General features: G+C 40.9%; 4 protein-coding genes across 5 annotated transcripts; 1 reads left to right on the top strand and 3 right to left on the bottom strand.

The window, feature by feature from the left end:
- Nucleotides 1-1,978: 1,978 nt before the first annotated feature.
- LOC121053833 (receptor-like kinase TMK3) lies at nucleotides 1,979-2,948 on the bottom strand. The gene is made up of 2 exons (XM_040521798.1): nucleotides 2,604-2,948; nucleotides 1,979-2,494 (listed from the first exon to the last, which is right to left on the bottom strand). The coding sequence occupies exons 1-2, from the start codon at nucleotides 2,946-2,948 to the stop codon at nucleotides 1,979-1,981; spliced, it is 861 nt and encodes a 286-aa protein (XP_040377732.1).
- Nucleotides 2,949-5,352: 2,404 nt separating this feature from the next.
- On the top strand, nucleotides 5,353-9,293 carry LOC102704789. The gene is made up of 6 exons (XM_006651656.3): nucleotides 5,353-6,039; nucleotides 6,416-6,518; nucleotides 7,057-7,112; nucleotides 7,475-7,639; nucleotides 8,461-8,574; nucleotides 8,882-9,293. The coding sequence occupies exons 1-6, from the start codon at nucleotides 5,446-5,448 to the stop codon at nucleotides 8,972-8,974; spliced, it is 1,125 nt and encodes a 374-aa protein (XP_006651719.2). The 5' UTR covers nucleotides 5,353-5,445; the 3' UTR covers nucleotides 8,975-9,293.
- A 183-nt stretch (nucleotides 9,294-9,476) lies between these two features.
- LOC102720504 (proteasome subunit beta type-2) lies at nucleotides 9,477-11,852 on the bottom strand. The gene is made up of 3 exons (XM_006650372.2): nucleotides 11,587-11,852; nucleotides 11,300-11,423; nucleotides 9,477-10,155 (listed from the first exon to the last, which is right to left on the bottom strand). Exons 1-3 carry the CDS (start codon nucleotides 11,742-11,744, stop codon nucleotides 9,814-9,816), a joined length of 624 nt encoding a protein of 207 aa, XP_006650435.1. The 5' UTR covers nucleotides 11,745-11,852; the 3' UTR covers nucleotides 9,477-9,813.
- Nucleotides 11,853-13,143: 1,291 nt separating this feature from the next.
- On the bottom strand, nucleotides 13,144-23,052 carry LOC102720780 (chloride channel protein CLC-d). 2 transcript variants are annotated; one of them, XM_040522369.1, is made up of 23 exons: nucleotides 22,657-23,052; nucleotides 22,436-22,508; nucleotides 20,637-20,858; nucleotides 20,511-20,557; nucleotides 20,294-20,392; nucleotides 19,590-19,664; nucleotides 18,355-18,443; nucleotides 17,636-17,776; nucleotides 17,484-17,554; nucleotides 16,997-17,076; nucleotides 16,767-16,916; nucleotides 16,602-16,661; nucleotides 16,440-16,514; nucleotides 15,761-15,912; nucleotides 15,451-15,586; nucleotides 15,244-15,375; nucleotides 15,066-15,143; nucleotides 14,907-14,962; nucleotides 14,741-14,818; nucleotides 14,502-14,658; nucleotides 14,287-14,388; nucleotides 14,155-14,196; nucleotides 13,144-13,730 (listed from the first exon to the last, which is right to left on the bottom strand). In XM_040522369.1, the coding sequence occupies exons 1-23, from the start codon at nucleotides 22,864-22,866 to the stop codon at nucleotides 13,671-13,673; spliced, it is 2,385 nt and encodes a 794-aa protein (XP_040378303.1). In that variant the 5' UTR covers nucleotides 22,867-23,052; the 3' UTR covers nucleotides 13,144-13,670. The 2 variants fall into 2 exon arrangements, with proteins under 2 accessions (XP_040378303.1, XP_006650436.2); XM_006650373.3 differs by having other exon boundaries at nucleotides 13,145-13,730; nucleotides 14,150-14,196; nucleotides 22,657-23,050.
- Between the last annotated feature and the right edge of the window lie 991 nt (nucleotides 23,053-24,043).

The raw sequence follows: 24,043 nt of genomic DNA on the forward strand, positions 1-24,043 counted from the left end.
CAGATTTTTCGTCTGGCATCAACCTTGCCACAATAGCCCATGGGCATCCCTCAGCCTTGCAAAAGCCCCTAAAAATTTCTTTATCACTTGCCTCTATCCCAATCTCAAATTGTCCCTTTATGGCGTGCTGTCGCACAGCTGATCTAAACTCAACCATATTTACATATGAACTTTCAGTTTTCATTGGAGGGTCATTCCTGTCATAGAAAACATCAGATTCACCTGGAACCACATCAGTAACACCTACATCAGCCTCATTGTGTAAGTCCTCTTGGGCATTCAAGTCCATTTGTTCTTCAGCTTGAAGCCTAGCTTGCTCCACTCTCTCGTCCTCAACTCTGAGACCAACAAACACATACATTTTATCTTCGTCCATAGCAGGCACTGATGATCCTATCTGCGTCTCTGCAAATGGAGTTATCTCCACTCCATCCCAATCAATGACATGTTGTGGAACCTGCTCCGTTGGAATTGGAGCTATCTCCAAACTATCCCAATCAGTGGCATGTTGACTGTTAGAATCTATAGCATCACCTTGCTTGGCTGTAACAACATCATTCATGACAGTCTCATTAATCTCTGAAACAGAAGAGCTAGTAACACCTTGAACAGGTTTGTCCACCACATGCACAAATAAAACCAACCTTCTGTCACTCTTCCTAACAAAGAATGCATGCACTAGATCCATATTGTTACTAAACCTCGTTTCCTCACCAGTGGTCGTATCATATCCACACACAACCACCTGTTGGCACCTGCCCCAATTTACCCTAGCTGCAAAGTCTATTTCCAAGCTCTCTAATATGCATTGATGATAGTCCACAACCCATTCTTCATATTTGCGAGGTACACAAAATTACCATCATCAAGTTTAGCAGTATACTGACTGAACTGCACACACTGTAAACGTCGCATCAGGATCGATCCTAATGTATATGAACACAAAAATGAGAGATAGATATATTAGTTTTCACACTAAATTGGTTCACCTAAGTTATTGATCCTCCTATTGGACACAAATGAGAGATGAGGGTTATGTGGCTTTACCCGGAGGAGACCTTAGTAGGAACCATGGAGGACCTCGCTGCCGACACGATACTTTCCTTTCAAGCCACCATCGCCTAGAAAAATATATAAATGAAATTAAGAAAAAAGAAATAAATGAAAAACTAAAAAATTGGAACGACAATGTAGACATCAATCCTCATGTACATGGTCTGCCAAACTGAATGGACAGCAGAGGTAAACCACACCAACATACCAATCCACTCACTATTCTAACGCATAATAAACACAATCATAATCTATATGTATTTTTATTCTATGCACTGTATGCACATGGTCCGACCATTTTGATATGAAAATACAACAGAAAAAAGTTACAAATAAAATGAGAAACAAAAGTCATATTAAAAACTTAAGGTCAAATGGTTTGAGAGGACATGTATGGCATATATGATTTTTATTTGATGTTTTCTTCGGTATGAGCTGACTGTAGTGTACTCCCTCCATTCCAAAAAAACTAACTTTTCGGTTTTTGTGTCAAGCATTTGACCATCCGTCTTATTTAAAAAAATTTCAAATTTTTTTTAAAAAATAGTCACACATAAAATACTATTTATGTGTTATCAGCTAATAAAAATAAAATTATTGATCGTAATTTTTTTAATAAGACGAAGAGTTAAACATTATATCTAAAAACTGAAAAGTTTGATTTATTTTGGGACGAAGGGAGTAGGCAATGTAATAGACTTGGGCATGGTTCTAGTAACAAAATTAATTTATCGTAAAGATAAAACTAGGTGCCATACGAGTACTGTCAGATCGAACTGGGTAACGTGGGAAGATGAACCAGAAAAGTGGATCATGCACTAGTCATGGTCCATGGTGACATACTGACATGTATGATGATGCAAAAAAGGATGTTACTATGGCTAAGTATGGTCAATTATTGAGGATTAACTAAATGGCCGTACTGCTATTGACGAGAATTTAGATTGCCAATGTTAGGATTTCCAGCAAAGTTGGCGGCAACGGCGCCGGCGTTGGCGAAGACGGGCACGCCGCACAAGTCGTTGTAGGAGGCGTCGAAGACGCGCAGGTTGACGAGCCCGGCGGCGTTCGGCACCGGCCCGGTGAACGCGTTGTGGTCCAGGCGAACCTCCACCAGGTTCTCCATGCCGGGGATGAACAGGTCCACGCGGCCGTCGAGAGTTCTCCTGCCTCCGCCGTCGGCGTCGTCGTGCTGGCCGCCGACGTCGAGGTACTTGATGCCGCTGTTCTTGCCGAAGCCGTCGCGTATGCCCCCCGTGAGCCGGTTCCCCGCCAGCGACAAGCTCTCGAGCGCCGGGAACAAGGTGGTGTTGCCGAAGTAGTGCGGGAAGGGGCCGAAGATGCCGGCGTTGTTGGCCGAGAAGCTGCGGAGGTTGGGGCAGGCGAGCACGTCGTCGGGGATGGTCGGGAACACCATGTCGTTGTCGTCGACGGCGAAGGTCTCGAGGGCCGGGAAGCCGGCGAAGAAGCCGCGGGGGTTGTCGAAGAAGGAGTTGGAGCGGAGGTCGAGGGAGACGAGGCGCGGGAGCGGGGAGCGGCGCCGGCAGCACGGGGAGGTCGCCGTTGAGGCCGTTGAAGCTGAGGTCGAGGTCGGAGAGGAAGGCCAGCTTGCTAAGGTCGGCGCCGCTGAGCCGGGCGACGAGGCCGCCGCGGCTGGCGTTGATGGAGGCGACGCGGCCCGCGTCGTTGCAGCGAACGCCCGCCCAGCTGCCGTCGCACGGGTCGGGCAACTTCACGCCCCAGCCCATCGCCTCGCCCGCGCGTGTCGCCTTGGCGATGGCCCGCATGGCCGCCGCGTCGGACGCGTCCGTCGGCACGGCGGCCAAGCGACGAGCGCCGCCGCCATCCACAAGCATGACGACGACGAAGACGAGGAGAACCGGGACGATCGACATATTGGAAGACCGATCGATATATCTTCTGAGGTCACCGTGCATGCGTGCACCGTATTCTTTTTGTAGACAGTATATAGCAGTAATTATATATGGTATCACGCGCGTGATTCACTGCATTCTACCCAATTGAGATACTTCATGTCATCTAATGGTTAAGTACTCATTTTTTTTATTTAACACGATTGACTTTCAGTTTCACATTTAATTATTTATCTTATTTAAAAAAATTATATAAAATTAAAAAATAATGTTTAATGTTTCTTTAGGAATAAATCAAATCATAATAAAATAATTTTTAATTATATAATTTTTAAATAAGACAAACATTTAAACATAAAATTAAAAGTTAACGGCATTAAATAGAAACAAACGGATAAAACTATTTCCTCCACCCAAAAAATAACTACTTTAGCCAATTTAAAATAAGTTAGTAATGATGTAAATATATATAAATTGTCCCTACCTTTTTACATTGCATGATTCCTTTTATCCTTGCGACGGAGCACATGCATTGGCCTAGTGTTTTGTTGGCAAATCGATATATTTTTTATCCTATAGTATAAGAACTCGATTAACTCATTGGATAGATCTAATAACTGAAATTATTTGCATCAAATTGGATGGTCCTCATTCTATCGGCTCTCTTTCTCTTTTTACCCTGATCTATTTCACCTTATCTCTCACCCACCTGGCCTCAATCACGCACACACGAAACCCCACTCAAACGCTGTCGTTGGGCCATCCCCGCCCAGGATCACGTTGTAGTAGTCTTTCCCACCGCTACTACTTCTATCTGTTACGATAAGCAAGCCCACAGATCATGCATACAAAATCGCCTACGTAGTCTGTAGATCATGCAAATGCATGCATGCAAATGCACATCAAAGACAAACATTTAGCCACCTTACATGCATATTTTTTTGATATATTATATAGTGCAAAAACATGATTTACTTATTGGACAGATCTAACGGGTGAAATCATCTGCATCAAATCCGACGGTCCTCGTTCTATCAGACCTCTTTCCCCCTTTTACCCTTATGTATTTCACTTCATCCCTCACCTAACCTGTCTAAATCACGCACGCACAAAACCCATGCCGATGTTGTTGTTGCACCATCCCCTTGCAGGCTCACGTCATAGTAGTTCTTCCCGCCGCTACTACTTCTATTTGGTATGACAAGCAAGCCCGCAGATCATGCATGAAAAATAATGCTCGCCTCCGTAAGCTGCAAATCATGCAAATACACATCACACGGAAATAGATGCCTTACATACATATTTTGGATCTACCCTATAGTGCACAAACTCAATTTACTCGTTGAATAGATCCAACAGTTAAAATCATTTGAATCAAATTGGACGGTCCCCATTCTATCAAGCCTCTTTCACTTTTTTACCCCCGATGTATTTCCTCTCATCCCTCACCTACCCGGCCTAGATCACGCATGCACAAAACCTGCGCCGACGTTGACGCTACGCCATCCCCACCTAGGCTCATGTCATAGTAGTCCTTCCTTACGCTACTACTTCTGTCTGGTACGACAAGCAAACCTACAGATCATGCTGCAAAATAATGCTCGCCTCCGTAAGCTACAGATCATGCAAATGCACATAAGAGGCATGCAAATAGCCGCCTTACATGCATATTTTTGGATCTATCCTACCGTGCATAAACTTGATTTACTAATTGGACAGATCCAATGAAATCATATGCATAAAATCGAGCGGTCCCCATTCTATCGGGTCTCTTTCTCCTTTTAGCCTAATGTATTTCCCCCATCCCTCACCTACCCGGCGTAAATCACGCACGCACGAAACCCCGCTGCAACGCTGTCGGTGTGCCATCCCCGCCCATGCTCACGCCATAGGAGTCCTTCCTAGCGATGTTACTTCCGTATGACTCTAGCCCTATTTAGAAAAACTCAATATTTTGGGACACAAGTAGCAAGGAGTCAACTTCAAAGAATTTGAAAAACTGAGTTTTAGCATCGATAGCTTATATTTTATTTTCTAAATTCTCTCGTATTCTTAATGTTGTTTTGAAGAGTTTTAACGAGTCCTGACCCTTTACGGTAATGTTCACTAATATATCGGCTCTACGTGCTATTAAGTTTATGTCAGTGCTAGAAGATAATTTTGAGTTTTTAACAATCTCGTGAGAAGTTGGAGCTCCCAAAAACGGGGCATGCGTGTCTGTCTCGGCGTGCGTATTTTGGCCGAAAACCATCGGATCCATCGACCTCAGCCTACAGAGATCCAAAAGCCGTGTGCCCGTGTGCTGCTTCTTGTTGGAGTTGACGGCGGAACAAACCTTCGCCTTCGTCGCCGGTCAATCCTCCACGTCGCGCGCGATCCGAACGCCGCCCGCCCGCAGCCTCACATCCTGATCCTTCTCCCCCAACGCGCGCCTCTAAAAAAAATAATATCTTTCCTCCCGCTCTTCCCCGCTTCCCCCGCAAACTTCCTCTACGCCGCATCGCATCGCACGGCCGCCATGGCCACCTCGCTGCTCCTGGAGGCCGCCCCGCGGTTCCTCTCGCCGCCGCGGCGGCCTGTCCCAGCTCGCGGTGGGCTCCTCCTCCTCAAGCCCACGCTTTTCCCCGCCCGCCTCCGCGCGCACCCAGCGCGTGGGGTGTCTCCCGCCGCCGCGCCGGAGCCGCCGCCGAGGCCGCGCGCGCTGCTCGACGCGGTCAAGAGGTCCCTCCTCGACTCGCTTGCCGCGCTCAAGAAGCCCGCACTGGCGCTGCTCCTCGCTGGGGCTCTGCTCGCCGCGGGGAGTCCCCACGGCGCGGCGCTGGCGGCCTCGGGCGGCCGCGTCGGCGGGTCCGCATTCTCGTCGCGGTCGTCGCCGCCGTCGTACGGGTACACTGCGCCGGCTCCGAGGGGCGGGTACTCGGCCGCGCCCTTCTACTCGCCCTCGCCGTTCGTGTCCGTCGGCCCGGCGGTCGGCATCGGGTTCGGGGGATCCAGCTTCTTTTTCGTGCTTATGGGGTTCGCTGCATTCCTTTACCTCGCCGGTTTCCTCTCCGATTCTTCCGGCGGCAGCGTGCTCACCGAGACGGAGAAGACCACCGTTCTGAAGCTGCAGGTTCTTCCCCTCCCTTAGTTCAGATTTTCTTTCTAGAGATTTACATCAGCAATGACATGGGTCAATTGTCATGATCATTCTTACATTGGGGAAGAAGAGATGTAAATGAATTGTTGTTAAATACTTAGATTGATTAGTATTATACATTTATACTTAATCCACTTCTTGATTAGCATTCGGTGACATTGTAATCGAACATGGTCTGCTAGACTGATTGTCTGGTACTGTGGTACACTAGGATGCTTGACCAGAATTGCTATTTGAGGCTATTTGGTTGTGAGTTGCTCGATCTATGAAGTACCAAATTCACTTCGATTCTTTATAGGTGAATAGAGGAATCCATTTTTCACTTTCTAATCTATACCTATGTTAATAGGTTGGCTTGCTAGGCATGGCCCGATCATTCCAGAAAGAGCTTGATCAGATAGCTGAGAAGGCAGATACATCTACCCCAGCAGGGCTGAGCTATGTGCTAACTGGTAAAATCAAAGTTAGCAGATCATATATGCAGCTTTGTTTTAGTTCACAGTAATTCTATGGCATGGATATTTTGAAATGGCATAATTGTTCTGTTCGTTTTGGTTCTTATTGTTGGCGCTCAATGTCAATATACCGCTTTATTCTGAGTGCTTTGTCATTTGCCCGTTGGCCTTATAGTATGAGACAATATATCTCCTATATTTGAGTAGCAGTTGATTGGGTTTATTTACCTTGGTTTGTTCAGAGAGATACTCCGATTGGCATAGTTTTCATCTGTAATGATACCAGGAGAGGCTTTTGGTTTTTGAGTGCAATCTGAAGAAAAAAACAAAGAAAACAGTGCTTTGTTTTACAAGTTGTCTTGTTGTCTGCTATACATCCTGAAATAAAACTTCTATTGATAATGTAGTCAAAGTATATAAGCTACATTGAACTGCAATTCATTTTGAAAACTTACCAAGATATGTTATTTTCTAAAGATTTCTATTATTACTTTGAAATCATCTTATATATGGTTTCTTTTCTGCTGTTTTGCAGAGACAACATTGGCATTACTTAGGCATCCAGATTGCTGCATCTCAGCTTATTCATCAGTATGCACGCTTTGTCCTTGAGTTTATATTAATCAGTTTATGCATCTCCCTTCCATGGATTATTACCGAAATAATTTGATATTCTATTCTTATATTCGTCCTTCAATAGAATGTAATTCAACTTTACTATAGCTCCTCAGAAAGTGAAAAATAAATGGTAGCTAATACATTTGGGTATGGATGATAATGACAGCCACAAACTTGCTAATTTTTGAAACTGGTATCAGATGTGTTCTTCATATAATCTATAAGCTAAATAGGCACCCCATATGCAAGCACTATGTCATGTAATAGTCGTTTGTTGCCAGATCATATAGATTTGGATTTTGATAAGCTCTTTTTTTAATATATTTGTTCTCCAGGTTGATGTGAAACGAAGCATAGATGATGGAGAGAAGCGTTTTAATCAACTATCAATTGAGGAACGAGGCAAATTTGATGAAGAGACACTTGTTAATGTGAACAGCATCAAGAGGCAAAAAGCAGGAAGCCAAAGATCGGACGGTTTTAGCAACGAGTACATTGTGGTATGGTTTTTTCCTTAGACAAGTTGCTCAGGTGATAAAATGATAGGCATTCCTGTTATGTGATACCTGACATGGAACTTCATAAGGTGTGGTAGATATTTTCGATATTTTGACCTAGTAAAATAAAAGTAATGGACAACATTTGATGAACATACTATCATGATATAGCCCCCATTAGTGCTATTTCGTTATCCATACTGTTCTTTTATTCCTCCCATCCCAAGATATAAGGGATCCTAGCATTCAAACTTTGTCCCAAGATATAAGGGAATCTACAGTCTAGAGTACTACTTCTACCTAACCATCTTATTTAATTTTCACCTAATCTTACCCCCAACCACACTTTCCTACTCCCCAAGTACCCCTCATTTGATAAGGGACATCACAGTGTTTTCCTTTTAACCTTAATCGCTCAAAAAAAAATCCTAAAATCCCTTGTATTTTTGGACTGAGGCAGTAGTTTTTTGAACTTTGAACTGCTATGGAGTACAAACTGTTCCTCAAGAAATCCCATTTACTATAATAGAGTACTAGTAATTTATAACCCTAATTTATATTGGCTAGCAACCAAGAGTTAGTAGCAAATGCATTTTGAACTACAATGATGATACCATATAGGATCTCCTGTGATTTCAAATTATATATAAAAAACTACAATTCCCGTCATATAGGGTATCTTCACACTATTCTGGTGTTCCTGTGTTCTAATTCCAGCCTATGTAGGTTTGATTGATATAATAAAATATTTATGATTACCTGTTTTGCTAGCAATCATCATATGATATCTTATATTCTTAAGTTTTTTTTTCTCTTATACATAGATAACCGTATTGGTTGCTGCTGAGGGTGTACATAAGCTACCTGGTATAAATAGCAGCGGTGACTTGAAGACAGCTCTACAGAAGCTTGGTGCCATACCATCAAGCAAAATACTGGTACCCCACTTGTTGCTTCATTTGCCTTGTTCTTCTTCATTGGAGTAAAACATAAATATAAGTAACAACCTGCTTACGCTGCTAACTTGTTTTACTTTAGTCTGCAGTACTTATTTAGTCCATTAATCTCAAAGAATGCTGGTAGACTAAAAATTTAGTAAATGGAAATTGCAGCAAATTGTTATCTCGATGTAATAAATATTCGATGGGCACTTTTTTAAAAAAGCTGAGGATTAGCTGCCTCTGTGGATATGATTACATTATAGTGCTGATTTTTATTATTATTATTGCTCCTCTCTGTATGCAGGCAGTTGAGGTCCTATGGACTCCACAAAACGAGAACGACACACTGTCAGAGCGAGAGCTGCTGGAAGATTACCCGCTTTTGAGACCCCTATGAAGAATGCATTGTAGATCCATTTTTGCCGTATTTCAGCTTGTTAACTATAGCCCAGGTTGTCTGTAAAAATAGGCAGCTAAAAAATCTGCCTGCCCGTTCCAGAATTTGCAGTACAATTGTATGGTAGTCCTTCCTGACACAATTCAAGTTTGTAAATAGATTGCCTATTGCCGGCATAGTTGTATACCCATAGGTGCATCCGCCTTCATGGACGAACCTGGGATGAAAGCGGAACATACCAGGCGTTGTGCGTAATTACTGGCTTCGTGTTCTTTTGTTTCGAATAGATCATTCAGGCACATAGGTTGCTTGATTAATGCCTCCTTCGTACTTAAATGTTTGCTGTTAATATTTTTATACATGTTTAACTATTTATCTTATTTAATATTTTTAAAATACGTAAAGCTATATATATATAATATAAAAATAATTAATAGTCATGTAAATTTTTTAAATAAGATGAATAGTCAAACATGTATAAAAAAATCAACGGCATCAAATATTAAGGGACAAAGGGAGTATATTTCAAGCACCACATCTACCACAAGTAGATGGACACAAACCCTTAGCAATATTCAGAAATGTGCAGCTATTGCAACATTGCAGAACAATGAAGGAACTAGAAAGATGTCACCATTAACTACAAGTCCATCTGGATGAACAGCGTTCACGAACATGGAAACAGTACCCAGAAACAGACCACATTTAAAAGGGTAAGAAAAGGCGCACGTCTGGGATAAATTTGAAATAGAGTACTCAGATCCCAATATCTTGTGATTACATAGAAATGGTACTCAGAAACCATTAACAAGAAGGTTCATCCATATGGCAGATACACCTCATGCTGTTACAGGTGCAGCTTCCGATGGACTATCGGTGTATGCACGCCTAGCGTACTCCCTAGCCCCATCTTTATCGACGATCTTGATTATGAAGTTTTGAGGGGCAACAACCAACCTGAGCCGAATTTCTTTAATGCACTTGTCAACAAGATCAACAGCTTCCTCAACCGACATGTCTGGATGATATAACTTGTCCATCAGTGAGAGACAGAAGTAGGAGCCATACCCAAAGGCCCCCTTTCCAATCTTATGGAATGTCGCAATGTAGTCAATGTAATACAAAGATGCACCAACATCCGAATCATATCCAGCGAGCAATATGTTAACAAAGTATGGATTCTGCAAAGAACAGAACATGAAACATAGCTTCAGGGTCTCAGAGAACATAAACATATAGGGCAAAAGGAAAACCTAAGTTTGTAACAAATTAACCACTAAATTCATACCTATTTAGACCAAACGCAAAGCAAACAAAAAGGAACTACTCAATCAAAAGCAAGAAAATATGAGGAGCAATTGAGTTCAATGTCAAGTGTTATTAATCTAATATGAAAAAAGGGAAAGCATCACAAGAAACAATTCTACTATTTAGTAACAGGTTTCTATAGAATATGTGTTGAATATAGTTGAAACATCCCATCCTAGTGTATGAGTAACTCATTTAGTATGTAAAATGGAGATGGGTCCTATGATTCAGTCAACACCTCATAACATTACTGTTGCAATATATACAACGTTCAATATTTCTCTGCGCTACTGTTAGATTTTTGTAAGGTTTAGTTTGCAGCAAAATGCTTTTGGGCTCTTTGGGTTCTGCCATTAAATCTCATGGAGAACTAATTGAACTTCTGTGAAATTATCAGCTGCACATAGCTTAAATATTACATTGATGCACTTTGTGCTGTTCAAGCTTCAAACAGTCGAAGACCAGTGGCAACCACAAATTATGCATGCTTTTATCTTAGACAACGGCAAAGTTTAGGCCTCTAGACTAGATATCAGCATCAAAGAAAATGTGGTGGCCATTGGATTAAAACACGCAGATTTGAATTACTGTCACCCAGTGCCCTCCTTAAACCAGAGGAGACAAACATATTCCAGCTTGATCTTTTGCATAAAAGACTAATACTGCATAATAACAGAAAATATCTAAGTAATTTTTCCTGTGCATAAGAAAACCTACAAAAAATTAGGAAAAAGACCACCAACGGTGTTTACTCCACCCAAATTTCCCAATCAAAAAGCAGCTGTCACAGGCATGTGACGAAATTGGAGCCAATCAGCCAAAGGCATGACCGCACCAAACCGATGGACATAAACAGCAATATGGTAGTTTACTCGGCAAAAGTATACCCAATAGAACCCTAAAACGCCCTAATTGGCAAAACTGCCGACCAGATCATCCCCCTCACATTCGTGCCACAGTAGTCAATCGCCCCAACCAGAAATCGAAGAGGGGAGATAAGCCAGGACGGATCCGTACCTTCCGCAGGGCGGTGGCGAGCTCACCGCGGGTGAAGTTGGCGGTGGCGGCGGTGCTGAGCGGGATGTTGTTGCGGAACTGATACAGGTGGAGGTTCTTCTGGATGAACTCGGTGAACTGCACCCTGCGACACACGAGGCACCACCGCGATAAGAGCCCCAAATCCCCCCTTCCGTAACCAAATCAGATCGGCCGACCAGATCGCGCAACTCTAAACCCTAAAAAATAGCCCGGCGAACGGATCAAGCGCAGGGGGGAGCCGAGACTAGAGCGGCCTCGGGCCTTACCTGTCGCCTGGCTCTCCGGACGCGCCCATCAGCTTGTGGCTGTCGAGCACCATCACCTTGTCCTCGTCGGTCTTGTGGACCAGGATGCTCTGCACCGCCGACGTGTCGGCGGCCACCACCGCGAAGTCGCGGCCGACAACACCGAGGACGCACTCCATCGCCGCCGCCGCTGCTCGGTCCGGGGAGTCGAGAGAGAGAGAGAGAGAGGCGGAGTTGGAGGAGGCTGCGAGAGAAGAAACGGAAGCGGAGGGGGAGGGAGGAGAGAGAAGAGAAGAGGTGGGTTCGCTTCGTCTTCGGGTGCAAGAAAGAATCGAGGTGGAGAGGGCGGAATGGGGGTTGGGTTTCGGTGGGCCGGGGCTGAGTCGGGCTGGGCCGGACTGGGGTTGCCTCAAACGCGATGAGATGCAAAGTACGGAGGGATGACCGGATTTGATTGTTTTGCGACCTTATATTTCCAGTTTCACTTAGGCCCCGTTTAGTTCTTAAAAAAATTTCACCCAAAAACATCACATCAAATCTTTGAACCTAAATATTTAATATTAAATATAGATAAAACGAAAAACTAATTGCACAGTTATGTGAGAAATCTTAAGACGAATCTTTTGAGCCTAATTAGTACATGATTAGCCATAAGTGTTACGGTAACCTACATACGCTAATGATGGGTTAATTAGGCTCAAAAGATTCGTCTCGCGGTTTCCATGCCAGTCGTGAAATTCGTTTTTTCATTCTTGTCCGAAAACCCTTCCGATATCTAGTCAAACGTCTGATGTGACATGCAAAAATTTTCATTTCACCATCTAAACACCCCTTATTACGTCAAGAAAAAAATTGCAAAAAGTTGTCACTGAGATAAGCAAGTTACTTCCTCCGTATTTAGGTGGTGTTTGGGACAAGAGACTTATTTTTAGTCACTTGTCACATCGATGTTTGGATGTTTATTATAAATAGTAAACGTAGACTATTAATAAAACACATCCATAATCTTGTATTAATTCGTGAGACAAATCTATTGAGCCTAATTATGTGATGCTACAGTAAACATGCTCTAATTATAGATTAATTAGGCTTAAAAAATTCGTCTCACGGATTACCACTCATTTATGAAATTATTTTTTTATTAGTCTATGTTTAATACTTTAAATTAATGTCCAAACATCCTATGTGACATGAGACTAAAAAGTTTAGCCACATCTAAACAACCCCTTAAAACATTGATTTTTTTCACACCCTTAACCATTGTTTTATTCAAAAAATTTATGTAAATATGTGAAAATATAATTATAACTAAATGTAATAAATCTAATCGCAACAAAATAAATGAAGTTATATAAAATTTTTGAATAAAATAAATGATAAAATGTATCAAAAACTTAACAGTGACATCTGTTAAAACAGAAAGTACTAATGCGAGAACAATTATCAGGCCTAAACCCGCATGCCAACTGCAAATATGATTATATTTTCTAACTCTTGCTCTTGTGATTTTTGCGATGACACCAAATAGATTGGCGCAAAATCAAGAAACTCGAGAGTTCAAACAGCAAAATTGATAAGTGTAATCTCACGATAAGTTGGTGGGTATAATTTCTAATCAACCAAACATCATGCCTGCAGGTCCTTGTTAGCACTTTAGTTTGTAAATAGCCAAGCAAATGCCCAGCAAAACCAGTTAACATAAATTTGTGCAAACCATGGCAACAATTTTAAAAACTCGTGCATTGGATCGGGGCTTCCCTGTAATTTCCATTTTGAAATGTATTTACATCCATAACCTCCTGTAAAGCAAAATGAATCCTATAAAATCATGTGTGAACATAGTCAGATGGTTTTCCCGTGGTATACATGGATGATGGGTATAAACATCTCTAAGAGTTACAACTTACAATCATCTAACTAGTCTCCAAGGCATGGGGCATCACCTGATTAGCCACTACATGAGGACAGCTCATAGGACTGCAGAGTCCAATTCATGTTGCATCAGCGAACCGTCAGGGGCCGCCTCAGCGGCAGGTTAGCTGCTTGCTGCCAAAATTATCTCGAGAATAATGGTTACATGTATTTACTCCTCGATCATAATTTTATCAAGAAGAGGATGCCCCAGATGTGTGCTGCCACTGTGCATTTTGCCATTCAGCTGACCCCTGCATAGAAGAATATCTACCAGTCAATCCAAAATGGCAGGATCTGCTTAATGAATAAAATGTTTTGATTTGCCCTGCAGTTCTTTTTTTGAACAGAAAATCCTGTAGACCAGTACTACACAAAAAATGTCATCTGAACATGCAAGCGATTTACTGAGTTCAATTAGTCAAAAACAAAATAATATAGCCTTCTCACTTTGTCTGGACATGTCAAGGTATCACCAAAATCAACGAAGATAAGGGCATAACTATTTCAATATTTCCATAATTATAAGTTCCTAAAGTTCAGTGCCAAATTACCAGTACAAACCAACAAATTAAACCTTGAGTTATAAGCAAATTCAATTAGAATCAGCATGATGAAAACTTAAGGGTTTTTGCTAAATGTAGACAGTATTTGGGGGCAGCAGTATCAAAACCTTACACTAGTCGACTGGAGCTCCGTTGTCACATTATTGCCGTTCTCCTGCAATCAAGACATTTACACTTACAAGGGTTTCCAGACAATCAGTATTTTTTAACTTCTATCAAACAGCATCATGAGTTTTCTTTTCACCTCAAGTAAAAGATCTTGTCTTGTTATCAATCCAACAACACGAGAAGGCCGAGGAACAACAAATATATGGCGCAGTCCTAGTTGTCGGAACAGATTGTACACCTGAAAATTATCAACACAAATGTCATGCATACATCACAACTCAGAAATAGGCATGGTTAAAAGCAAAATGAGAAGTAGAAGAAAACATAGCACAAAGAAACAAAAGGCTATACCTTTGCTAAGGACATGTCCTCAGGCACTATATAAGGAGAAGGATTTAGAAATGGGGCAAGATCCAAATACTTCCCTAGCTCATCTTCTGTCAATTGAATATCATCAATTGACTTTCCTTTACTTGATGCTGGTTTAACAAAGTCACTTGTATTGTGCCTAAGTAGCAGTAAAATCCATTATTACCAGTGAAAATTATATCAGATATCGTATTTCCTACTTGTGATAGAAAAGCACAAACCTGTTCATTATGCCAGGTCCACAAGGGAAAGGACCATTCTGGAAATCAACTTTAGATTGCAGAAGTACCAGTAAGTGACTGCAGCAAGAGGACGCATGCGTTCACTCCACAAGGTAATACAAATACATGTCAAGAATGTTCAAGAGAACTTGGCATTGTATCTTACCTACGAAGTATCAAACCTATGACAAGTGACTCACCATTCTGCCCATGATCAACAACCTGAAATCCCCATGATAATCAACTACAGATATTCGACAATCTAATCCCCCAACATGCTGGAGACACATGGAAACATGTTTTATGAAAGGCCATTGTAACTTACAGGGTAGCCATTATGCTTGTTGCTCCGCAAAACAGAAATAATATCAACAATTCTTGAAACACGAGGAAGAGACACAACCTAAATGATCAACAGAAGACAGAAAGTGTTAGGAATTAGAACAATGCTTATATAGGATACATTTCACAATCCCACTTAAATAGATATAACTCCTCCAAACCTTTTGATTCTTGCAGGCATCCTTCGCACTCAGATTTCTCATAACCTGCTTGGGCCTTGAGTCAAGTAATGGGATGCCCCTTAATTGGGCTTGCACTTCATACAGCCCTTCATTAAAAAAGTCACCCACAGCCTACATAAAAGAAAATCAGAAAGTCAATAATATTGACTCGTGTTCAACATGGAGACAAGGGTTACAGATTTATACCTTAGAAATCAGAAGCACAAGCATAATTAACGGCAGGAGTTTCAAGTTGTTTGTAATCTCAACCATTATAACACATAAAGATACAGTCATTCTCATTGAGCCACCAAGAAAGGAAGCAGCACCAAGTAGAGCATACCTATAACAAAATTACATCAATCGTAAGTATGAAGTTACATCATTCCCTACTAATAAACTACCAAAAATCCAAAGAAGAAAAGAGAAATCAAGTGCTATTGCATGCAAAATCTAAAAGCCTAATAAAGTAATATTAACAAATAAATTGAATTGACTATAGATGGTAAGAACTCACGTGCCCTCCTCAACATTTAGCTTCTTATAAAACTTAACAACAAACATTCCAACAAGTCGGCCATAGGTAGATCCAATCATTATTCCTGGAATGAATTGACCAGCTGGAACTGCGGTTCCAAATGTCACAACAGCTAAGGAGTAAAACATGACCTGAGCACAGCAACAAAAGAAGGTAAGTCTATGGGGAAATGATTTTAACACCTCAGAAATCATTAAAATAATCTGGGTAAGATTTTTGGAATAACGGCTTCGTGTTTTAATTAATCAAAAGTATATTTCACTAATATAGTTATATAATAACAAAAGACACCTCGCTTTTTCTCCTAGCGGTGGCATAAGTTATTAATAGTAGATCAACGTCACTTTACTTTTTATGAGATTCCAGTAGTTCTTCTTCCTAGTTATAGTATTATACAACATGCACAAGTTGATCAGCTTTTGCCTCAAAAAAAAAAAGTTTATCAGCTTAGGATGAAATAAAGATGCAATTAGAAGACTTTTAGAGGAACAAATCACCACAAAACACAATCAATACAATCAAGAAAAAATAAATTAATGAGTGCAGCATAATCTATTCCAGACTTGTACTGCTCGCGTGATATTCTGTCAGCAACAAAAAAAAAGTCCAATACTCCAATAATACATTCGCTAATATGTAAACAGAGAGAGAAGGTTACCAGGAAGGTGATAAGGCTTTGTGCACTGTATTCATGGAATGTTTTTGCACTGAATAGATTACGTATTGCATCATCCTGCCAGATAATGGCATTGGTGTTGTCATAAGGAAAATACAAAAAGGATAATCTAACCAAAAAAAATGACCTCCATTATATGTCAACCTGAGTATTGAAGAAAATGGTTGCTAGATCATTGTATTCGTTGTCTTTAGAACAATAAAACTGCACAACACAAACAACAGATAAATAACAGAAAGACAACTGTATTACTGTAGCTTATTAGATGAGAACATAAATTGCATAGAGATTCACAGAATAAAATCTCACATTGACAAAATTCCCATCTGTTCCAGGTGGCCGAGGGCATTCGATGCCAGAATTAGTTTCTAACTGAGGACATGGACTGCATTTCCTCAGTAGTGGCAACACAAAGGAAATTGTGGATGTAATCAAAGATATAAGGCATGCTTCAAAGATCTGAAATTTTGATGGATGTTAGTTCTTTTACTAAAAGACCAATTCTACCACTAATACAATGTCTCTTCATTATATTATACCTTCACTCGTTTCCCTTTTCTGTGAAGATATGTTCGACGCCATTTAGTTATATACAAGGTAAGTTGATTGAATAATGCCCCTGAAAAAAAAAACATGTCCTAAATTAGATTGAGGAAAGGTGAGTATACCATGGATCTACTGAGTGCTAATTTTACAGCATTGAGTAATGCTTTGCTCAATTAGCAGCTTGATTTTCAGAGAGGTTGATACCACTCTGAAGTACAGGAATGTCAACCGGATGCTTGAGAGCAATTTAACTTGCTATCACAAAATTTGGTTTACAGAAACTTAGAAGCAGACTCATGATTAACTTTTACAGTGTATCCACATTATTTTCTCACAGTTAATTAGCAAGCTACCAATGAGAACATGTCTACTAAAAAGACAAGAAAATTTTATAAATAATTAGTGTCCTAAGTAATACAAAAAATATTGTCATGTGCAAAATTTTCACTTGGATTTTTCTAGATATACGCCATTCATTACCTAGAAGTCCACCAATTACACCAATAATTGCCATAGGCAATAGTTCTTGGTAAGAATAATCTTCTTGACCTCTGAAGAAAAGTGAAAAAACAATATTACAAAATATAATTTGCAGATTTAAGCAATTGTGAGTAAGATACAAATCTTCTTACCCAGATATTTCCCAGATTATAAAACCCCCAGACCCAAAATGACCACACTTTCCACTCTTGCACCAGTTCATTGCTGATTGCACCACAACAGCCACAACGGCAGATGTAAAGAATACCCTCCACATAAGATGACTTCTCCACCTACATCAATACAGCGGGGAAAAAATTAATCATGTGACATTGCATTTTAGAGAAAGGTGCACAATTGAGCTTAGCTCATGTCAGTCGATCACACAGCTTGGGTTGAACTACATAAAAAATGAAAACTATCACATAAGCTTTCTGATGCATACTTGCATAGTCACCAGTGACAGTATCCATCAGGTACTCAACCCTGATAAACATATCAAGTATCATGTTATAATGGTCATATTAATAAATTATCCCTATGGACACAGTTTTTTTTTGTGAACACAGGCACCATAAAGTCAACAAATTTTACCTTTTGCATATAATTACTTAGAAACTGTTGCTAAACCATTTCTAGTCATTTGGTGATTCAAGCAGTATGTAACTTCCTCCAAAGCAAATAGTACCCCACCAGTATACCGAACACGATATCTCTACCAGTATAGATGTTTAGTAAATTAAAAGGAAGCTAAAATGAAAAGTCTAGCTAGAAAACCAGAACATATTATCACTAGCCATTGGTCCAAATTACTAGCTTTATAATTGATTTATCGCCACTCTTAACAAAGTGAGACAAAAGGCCATCTTACCAGGATGTAACTTCCTCCAAGGCAAATAGCACCCCACCAACCGGAGCTCTGAATGCTGCAGCAACTCCAGCTGCACATCCACATGTCACCTTTTGAAACATTAATAGGTTTAAGATCTTTGATATGATAATGCATCCAATTACATTAATATGGCTGAGAATGCATATGATAATGCATCCAATTACATCAAATATGGCTGAGAATGCATATGACAATACATCTATTCCATCTTAAATACAGGACTAACAATGTGCCCAACAGTATACACCAAAACATACGGAATAAACAACGTAAGTCTCAGGCCCAGATATTATTTCTGTTTTATTGACCTTTTCTCTTATAACTTGTAGTGCCAGAGCATGCATACAAAAGATTGTTAAAAACAAGTTGAATAATAGACTTTATTTGGCATTTATTAGTCTTAAGTAGAAGTGAAGAATCCATCCAACACATTTTGATCTCCTGTGCTTTTTCCCGCCAAGTATGGACGACACTCTTCTTTAGGCTGGGGTTGGTTGATGCAGTGCCTCAACCCTCAGCTGATCGTTTTGTGACATGGTGGTGTAAAGCCGCTAGAGGCCAGCCAAAGGAAGTGAACAAGGGGCTTAACTCCTTGGTTATCCTAGTAGCCTAGGAAATTTGGAAGCACCGCAACGACTGAGTTTTGCAATGCCACCAATCCTAGTGTGCCGACGGTCCTGCATGTGGTCGAGAACGGGGGAAAACCTTTGGTGTTTAGTGGGAACATCTGCCCTCCGGAAGCTTCTTAGACAGGCAAAGCAGGGCAGTGTTGGTTGAGTTGGGTGTTTGGGAGGACTTTGGTTCTCCTATTTTGTATTTTTCTTTATTTTCTTCCCCTTAATAAAATGAAACACAATTCTCTTGCATTTTTGAGGAAAAAAAAGTCTTGAGTAGAATATCCACCAACAATCTGCTTTATTTTAACAAACTCTAAACATGAGGTGTCAATTGAAATTTAAGTTGCCATGTCAAATAAATACCATCTGTTGAATGGATGCAAAAAAAAAAAACACCTACTACTAGTTTGCATCTGTTTACACACTCAAGATTCTTCAATTCAATAAAATGGCCTAGTTGAAAATATGAAATAGAGATTTGGAGAATCAAGCAAATTCAAAGGTTTAAACTTAGAAAGTATAAAAAGCAGTAGACTCATACTCATGAATCACTTATTTAACAGCTATCAATGCATCAAATAGTAACATTTAGCTTACAAGGTCTCGCCGATCTCGGTCACTTTCAAAAATCCGCACCCACCTAGAACTCAAATGGTATTTTGCTGATCCACCCTAAGCATAGCACATGGGAATTAGTTGACAACTTACCCAAAATAATCATGAAGTATTTACTGAGTTAACATGGAATAAAAAAATTGAAAGTTGCTTACAAGTTTACATGATAATGGATGGTGTAATAAGTTTTGGTGGACTAAACAACAGAGATTGAACTACAGATTGATTCATGTATAGTAGCTGCTAAACTACCCACTCAGCTCGAGTTGTGAATTGTGAACATAAAAAATGAACTACTAAATACTATTATTGAGCTATTGCAGCTTTACTTTTTTTCCCAAGCACAATATGGTCAAGCAACTGATTTTCACTATGAATATAGTAAATCAATGTACCAGTCTAGAAAGCCATACTAAATGATATCCATCATTTTCATCATATACTCTGAATGCAGCAGCTTTTAAAAGGTTTTTCGTAAATTAATGCAGATGACAAGCTATACTGGAATAACTTAATAAACTTGTCTTCAAGAAAAAAACTTATTAAACTATAACCGACATGTATTCCCCATATATCTATGCTGTCAAACAAGACAAGAATAATGATGATAAATATAAAGAAGCATCCAGATCATTGTTTTAAAATGAGTTAAATGTTAAAGAAGTTTAGACACCAGCATAAAATACCTGTCCAAGAAGAGAAGCAATGCATGCCCCAGTATGAACAAGAGGCCCTTCTTTTCCTAGAGCCAAACCTCCTCCAACTGATCCGATGCTCCCAAAGATCTATAACTCAAAACAGAACTGCTTCACCATGATGCAAATGGGGGCACAATCACGCAAGCCACATGGGCACCAAAATATATTGATACCATAATAGCTGAATAAAGCAAATTGAACTCACTTTCCCAACTAATGTCCTAAAAAGGAGGATTCCATGTGTATCCACTCCTGCAAAAAGATCTTAAGTTAGACCACAAAGTTCAGGATAGCAAACCATGATGTTTTAGAATTCAATACTTAAACCTACCATTTAAGTAACCTTTGATCTCTGGGATACCAGATCCAGCTGCTGCTGGTGCAAAGTGTGTTATTATGTAAACAGAAGAAAATACGAGGGCCAGATTGAAAATTATGTACACCAAGAACCCCACAAAATATGAGTGCTGTATTATAGCAAATGTCGCTGCATATTTCCAGCCAGAAAAGTTTTCGACCGCCAGATTTATGAAAATAGCAGCCATTCCGGTACCTGAAAACAAGAAGGTAACAGCATATGCAGGTTTACTCAGTTGACGCAAAGAATTGACAATGAGAAGCAAGTATCAATCTTTAATGATTGTACAGTGTATAAAAACGTGCCATACTGTGAGTAAAACATGATGTAAAGTGTATAAAACAACCATCATTGGCAAATATGTTTTCTGATATGCTTAAATTGTCGCTTAAGCTGTCTATTTCCAGTATAACCATATGCAAGAGATTTCCAGTTTGGAAAGAGAAGGTCGCGTTCTAAAATTATTGATGGACCCTAAGAAAGCAATAATTAACTTTAGATGATAATAATTATGAACTGTTAGGCTTCCAATAAGATAGTGGACCATCTCTTCTCTCTAGAAACTAGCATAACGACAAAGATTCATAATAAGGAATACTGACATTCATAGAGTATAATCTGCAAATAATTAGCCTTATATTCACAAACTGTTGCCCCCGAGAAGATAGTGAGTCATCTCTCTTCTCTAGATAATCAGGAAAATCCATTGAGTATAATCTACTATTCCTAATTTCAATATTACCAATTTACCATGTGTGAATCTAATCAAGGAAGATGGGCTAAATCCAAGCTAATGCGACAAGTGGAATGGTACTTCTAACTAGCTGTCACTTACAGCCCAAGTTGCAACCATTGCATACTCCAATCGCCAATGGCATGAACCCTCAGATCTTTGACTGTGATCATAATTCAACTCTCATATACTGCCAGTTGAATCAGCCAACATTATGTATGTGGATTTTCTCTTGTGGTTTCCCGCAGCTTGTGTGTCATAAGATAACTACACTAGCAAATTGTCTTGACTCCAAAAAGGACTTACAGCCCAAATTCATTAGAGCACTCCCAATGGTAGCATCATCTATCATGTCTATCCCATTTAATGTCATATGGAGACTACTTTAGAAACTATCTACCCAACGCAGTCTTCAGAAATCCTGCATAGTATGGTCATTTATTACCTTGGACACTAGCACTGAGAACGCCCTTATAGGTTTTTCTATTTTGAGACGGTGGGAGTATTGAGTATATAAAGTCCAGTAGCTCACATCATGTTCGAGAATTGATCTACTCAATATTGCTTTGGCATCTTCGTATCAATACTGACTTCCATAGCTCAGTAGATCCAAAGCCTGGATCGAATAGTCCATCAGGACTTCATTCTACATTTAACTCATTGATGAGATTCATCTGAACTCCATCCTTAGCTCAACTATACTAGTTCAGCATCACTAGACGAACAAAACATCACTTGGGCTCAGATATATGCGCTGGGTGACAAATGAAGTTACTCAGGAAGTGGTCAACCCAAACGGAAGCATTGGCCTATGTAGTATTGGCATATGTATTATGTCACGGTATAAAGACTGAACCAGGCCAGTGTCCATGATCAGGTCTTCAACTAGAAGCGGTTCTCAATGAGAACAACACAATAAAGCAATGATTTATGTTAGTTCCAGTGTGACCTCCGAAGTCAGCATTCTTACGCTAGTATGCTATAAACGGCATTCTCCATTGAAGGTACCAACAGAACAAGCCATCGAGAGGGCTCTCACCGACGCCGATCAGTAGGGAGAAGAGCCACTTGAGCATGACGTAGTACGGCACCCAGAACTTGCTCCGTTGCGCCTGCACAAACACAGGAAAACCCACAAGCTCACATCGAGACCACGACTTCGCTGACCAGGGCACAAAAACGAGCGAGGATCCCATGCGACGACCCGCACGCGGGGGAGGGCGCGCGAGCTAGCGAGCAATCGCGCGCAGCGGCCCGTACCTGCTCCTCCCGGTAGGCGTAGTTCTCGACGACCTCGTAGTCGAGGCTCTCGACGCCGCCGGCGAAGAGGTCGTAGCCGGCGCCGGAGGGGGAGGATGGGGCGGGCCCCTCCGCCCCCGCCCCCGCCCCGCCGTCGGCGGTGGGGAGGCGCGTCCACGCCAGCCGCGCCATCCCGATGCCGTCGGGGAGGTCCTGGTCGCCGGAGAGCATCGGATCGGGGGGCGGCCGGGCGTGGGGGGGGGGGGGGGGGCAGGAAGCCTCGTGCCCGCTCCTTGGCGCGGTCAGTGTCCCGGGGCTCGCGGCGTGGGCGTGGCTTGGCGCCGGGATCTGAACCGAGGGGCGCTTTTTTTTTTGTCTCTCTCTCTCTCTCTCTACCGGGATTCTGTTGTGTTTGTGCGAGTTGCGGCGCCCGGAGGCGGGGGCGGGGGCGGGGGCGGTGGAGGCCGCGCCGGAGCACGTGGTGGAGATTGTCAGATTGCAATTGCAACGATGGGGGACCGTGGAACCATACGAATGGCTGCTTTGGCCACGCTGGGCTGAGAGCAAATTTAATACTCGGACATTTTTATTCGACGCCTTAACTTGTGTACATAGCTGTTAACACATTCCATTAATATGACGTTTTGTTTTTGCCTAAAGCCATATGTGTAATATATATATATACAAAACATATGTGAATCTAAGTCAATCAAAAAAGTCTTATAATACACAATAGAGTAGTAAATTGTTTTTCGCCTTTTTCTCTCACTATGTATTTGATGCATATCTACTGCTACTAAAAAGATCCTAGTGTTGGTGACAGATTCACTGTCACCCCCACTAGAATGAATGGCATGCGGGCCCATTTTATTAGTGTCTAACCTCTCATTCACCCTATTATCAATGACGTGCGGGCCGGTTTGTCAGCGTGCAACAACTCTCCACCTGCCCAGCAATTATCTATACTCCTATAACTTTAGCTCTCTCTTATTTTTTGAAAGAAAAAATAACTAAGACATATATCAAACTAATTTTATTAGCTCTACTTTAATAACATGCTAATGATATTTTTTAATAATATATCTTAAAGCACGAATAGAGTTAGTTTTTGCATGAAAGCTACCACTCGTTATTTTTATTTCTTTCTCATCGACGTATATTTATAGCTAGTTTATAGTCTATTACTGCATACTTACTTTAAAGAGAGTCTTTTACTCTGGGCTGCATTATGTTAATAGTAGAGTCAGCTGCTAGCTATATATCTATATTAGAGCTAATATGTATAATAGATTAGTTACAAAGTTAGCGCTAATACTTCTAATATCTCTTTCTCTTACTTATTTGTTAACATATCACCTTGAAACAAGCCTAGAGCTAGAGGCTACCTCAAACGTGCAACTTAAGGTGT

Source organism: Oryza brachyantha, chromosome 3 (assembly GCF_000231095.2).
Source record: "Oryza brachyantha chromosome 3, ObraRS2, whole genome shotgun sequence".
NCBI lineage: Eukaryota > Viridiplantae > Streptophyta > Magnoliopsida > Poales > Poaceae > Oryza > Oryza brachyantha.

What these genes read in the sequence shown, in the direction of transcription:
- LOC121053833 (XM_040521798.1), bottom strand. Translation starts at nt 2,948, where the DNA reads ATGTCGATCGTCCCGGTTCTCCTCGTCTTCGTCGTCGTCATGCTTGTG. An exon ending in GCCTCAACGGCGACCTCCCC is followed by an intron (nt 2,495 to 2,603) that starts GTGCTGCCGGCG and finishes CCGGCCCTCGAG; the next exon opens with ACCTTCGCCGTCGACGACAA.
- LOC102704789 (XM_006651656.3), top strand. Translation starts at nt 5,446, where the DNA reads ATGGCCACCTCGCTGCTCCTGGAGGCCGCCCCGCGGTTCCTCTCGCCG. An exon ending in CCACCGTTCTGAAGCTGCAG is followed by an intron (nt 6,040 to 6,415) that starts GTTCTTCCCCTC and finishes CTATGTTAATAG; the next exon opens with GTTGGCTTGCTAGGCATGGC. An exon ending in GCTGAGCTATGTGCTAACTG is followed by an intron (nt 6,519 to 7,056) that starts GTAAAATCAAAG and finishes GCTGTTTTGCAG; the next exon opens with AGACAACATTGGCATTACTT.
- LOC102720504 (XM_006650372.2), bottom strand. Translation starts at nt 11,744, where the DNA reads ATGGAGTGCGTCCTCGGTGTTGTCGGCCGCGACTTCGCGGTGGTGGCC. An exon ending in TCCGGAGAGCCAGGCGACAG is followed by an intron (nt 11,424 to 11,586) that starts GTAAGGCCCGAG and finishes CGTGTGTCGCAG; the next exon opens with GGTGCAGTTCACCGAGTTCA. An exon ending in TCGCCACCGCCCTGCGGAAG is followed by an intron (nt 10,156 to 11,299) that starts GTACGGATCCGT and finishes TGTTCTTTGCAG; the next exon opens with AATCCATACTTTGTTAACAT.
- LOC102720780 (XM_006650373.3), bottom strand. Translation starts at nt 22,866, where the DNA reads ATGCTCTCCGGCGACCAGGACCTCCCCGACGGCATCGGGATGGCGCGG. An exon ending in ACCGAGATCGGCGAGACCTT is followed by an intron (nt 18,444 to 19,589) that starts GTAAGCTAAATG and finishes ATGTTTCAAAAG; the next exon opens with GTGACATGTGGATGTGCAGC. An exon ending in AAAGCCTTATCACCTTCCTG is followed by an intron (nt 15,913 to 16,439) that starts GTAACCTTCTCT and finishes TGCTGTGCTCAG; the next exon opens with GTCATGTTTTACTCCTTAGC.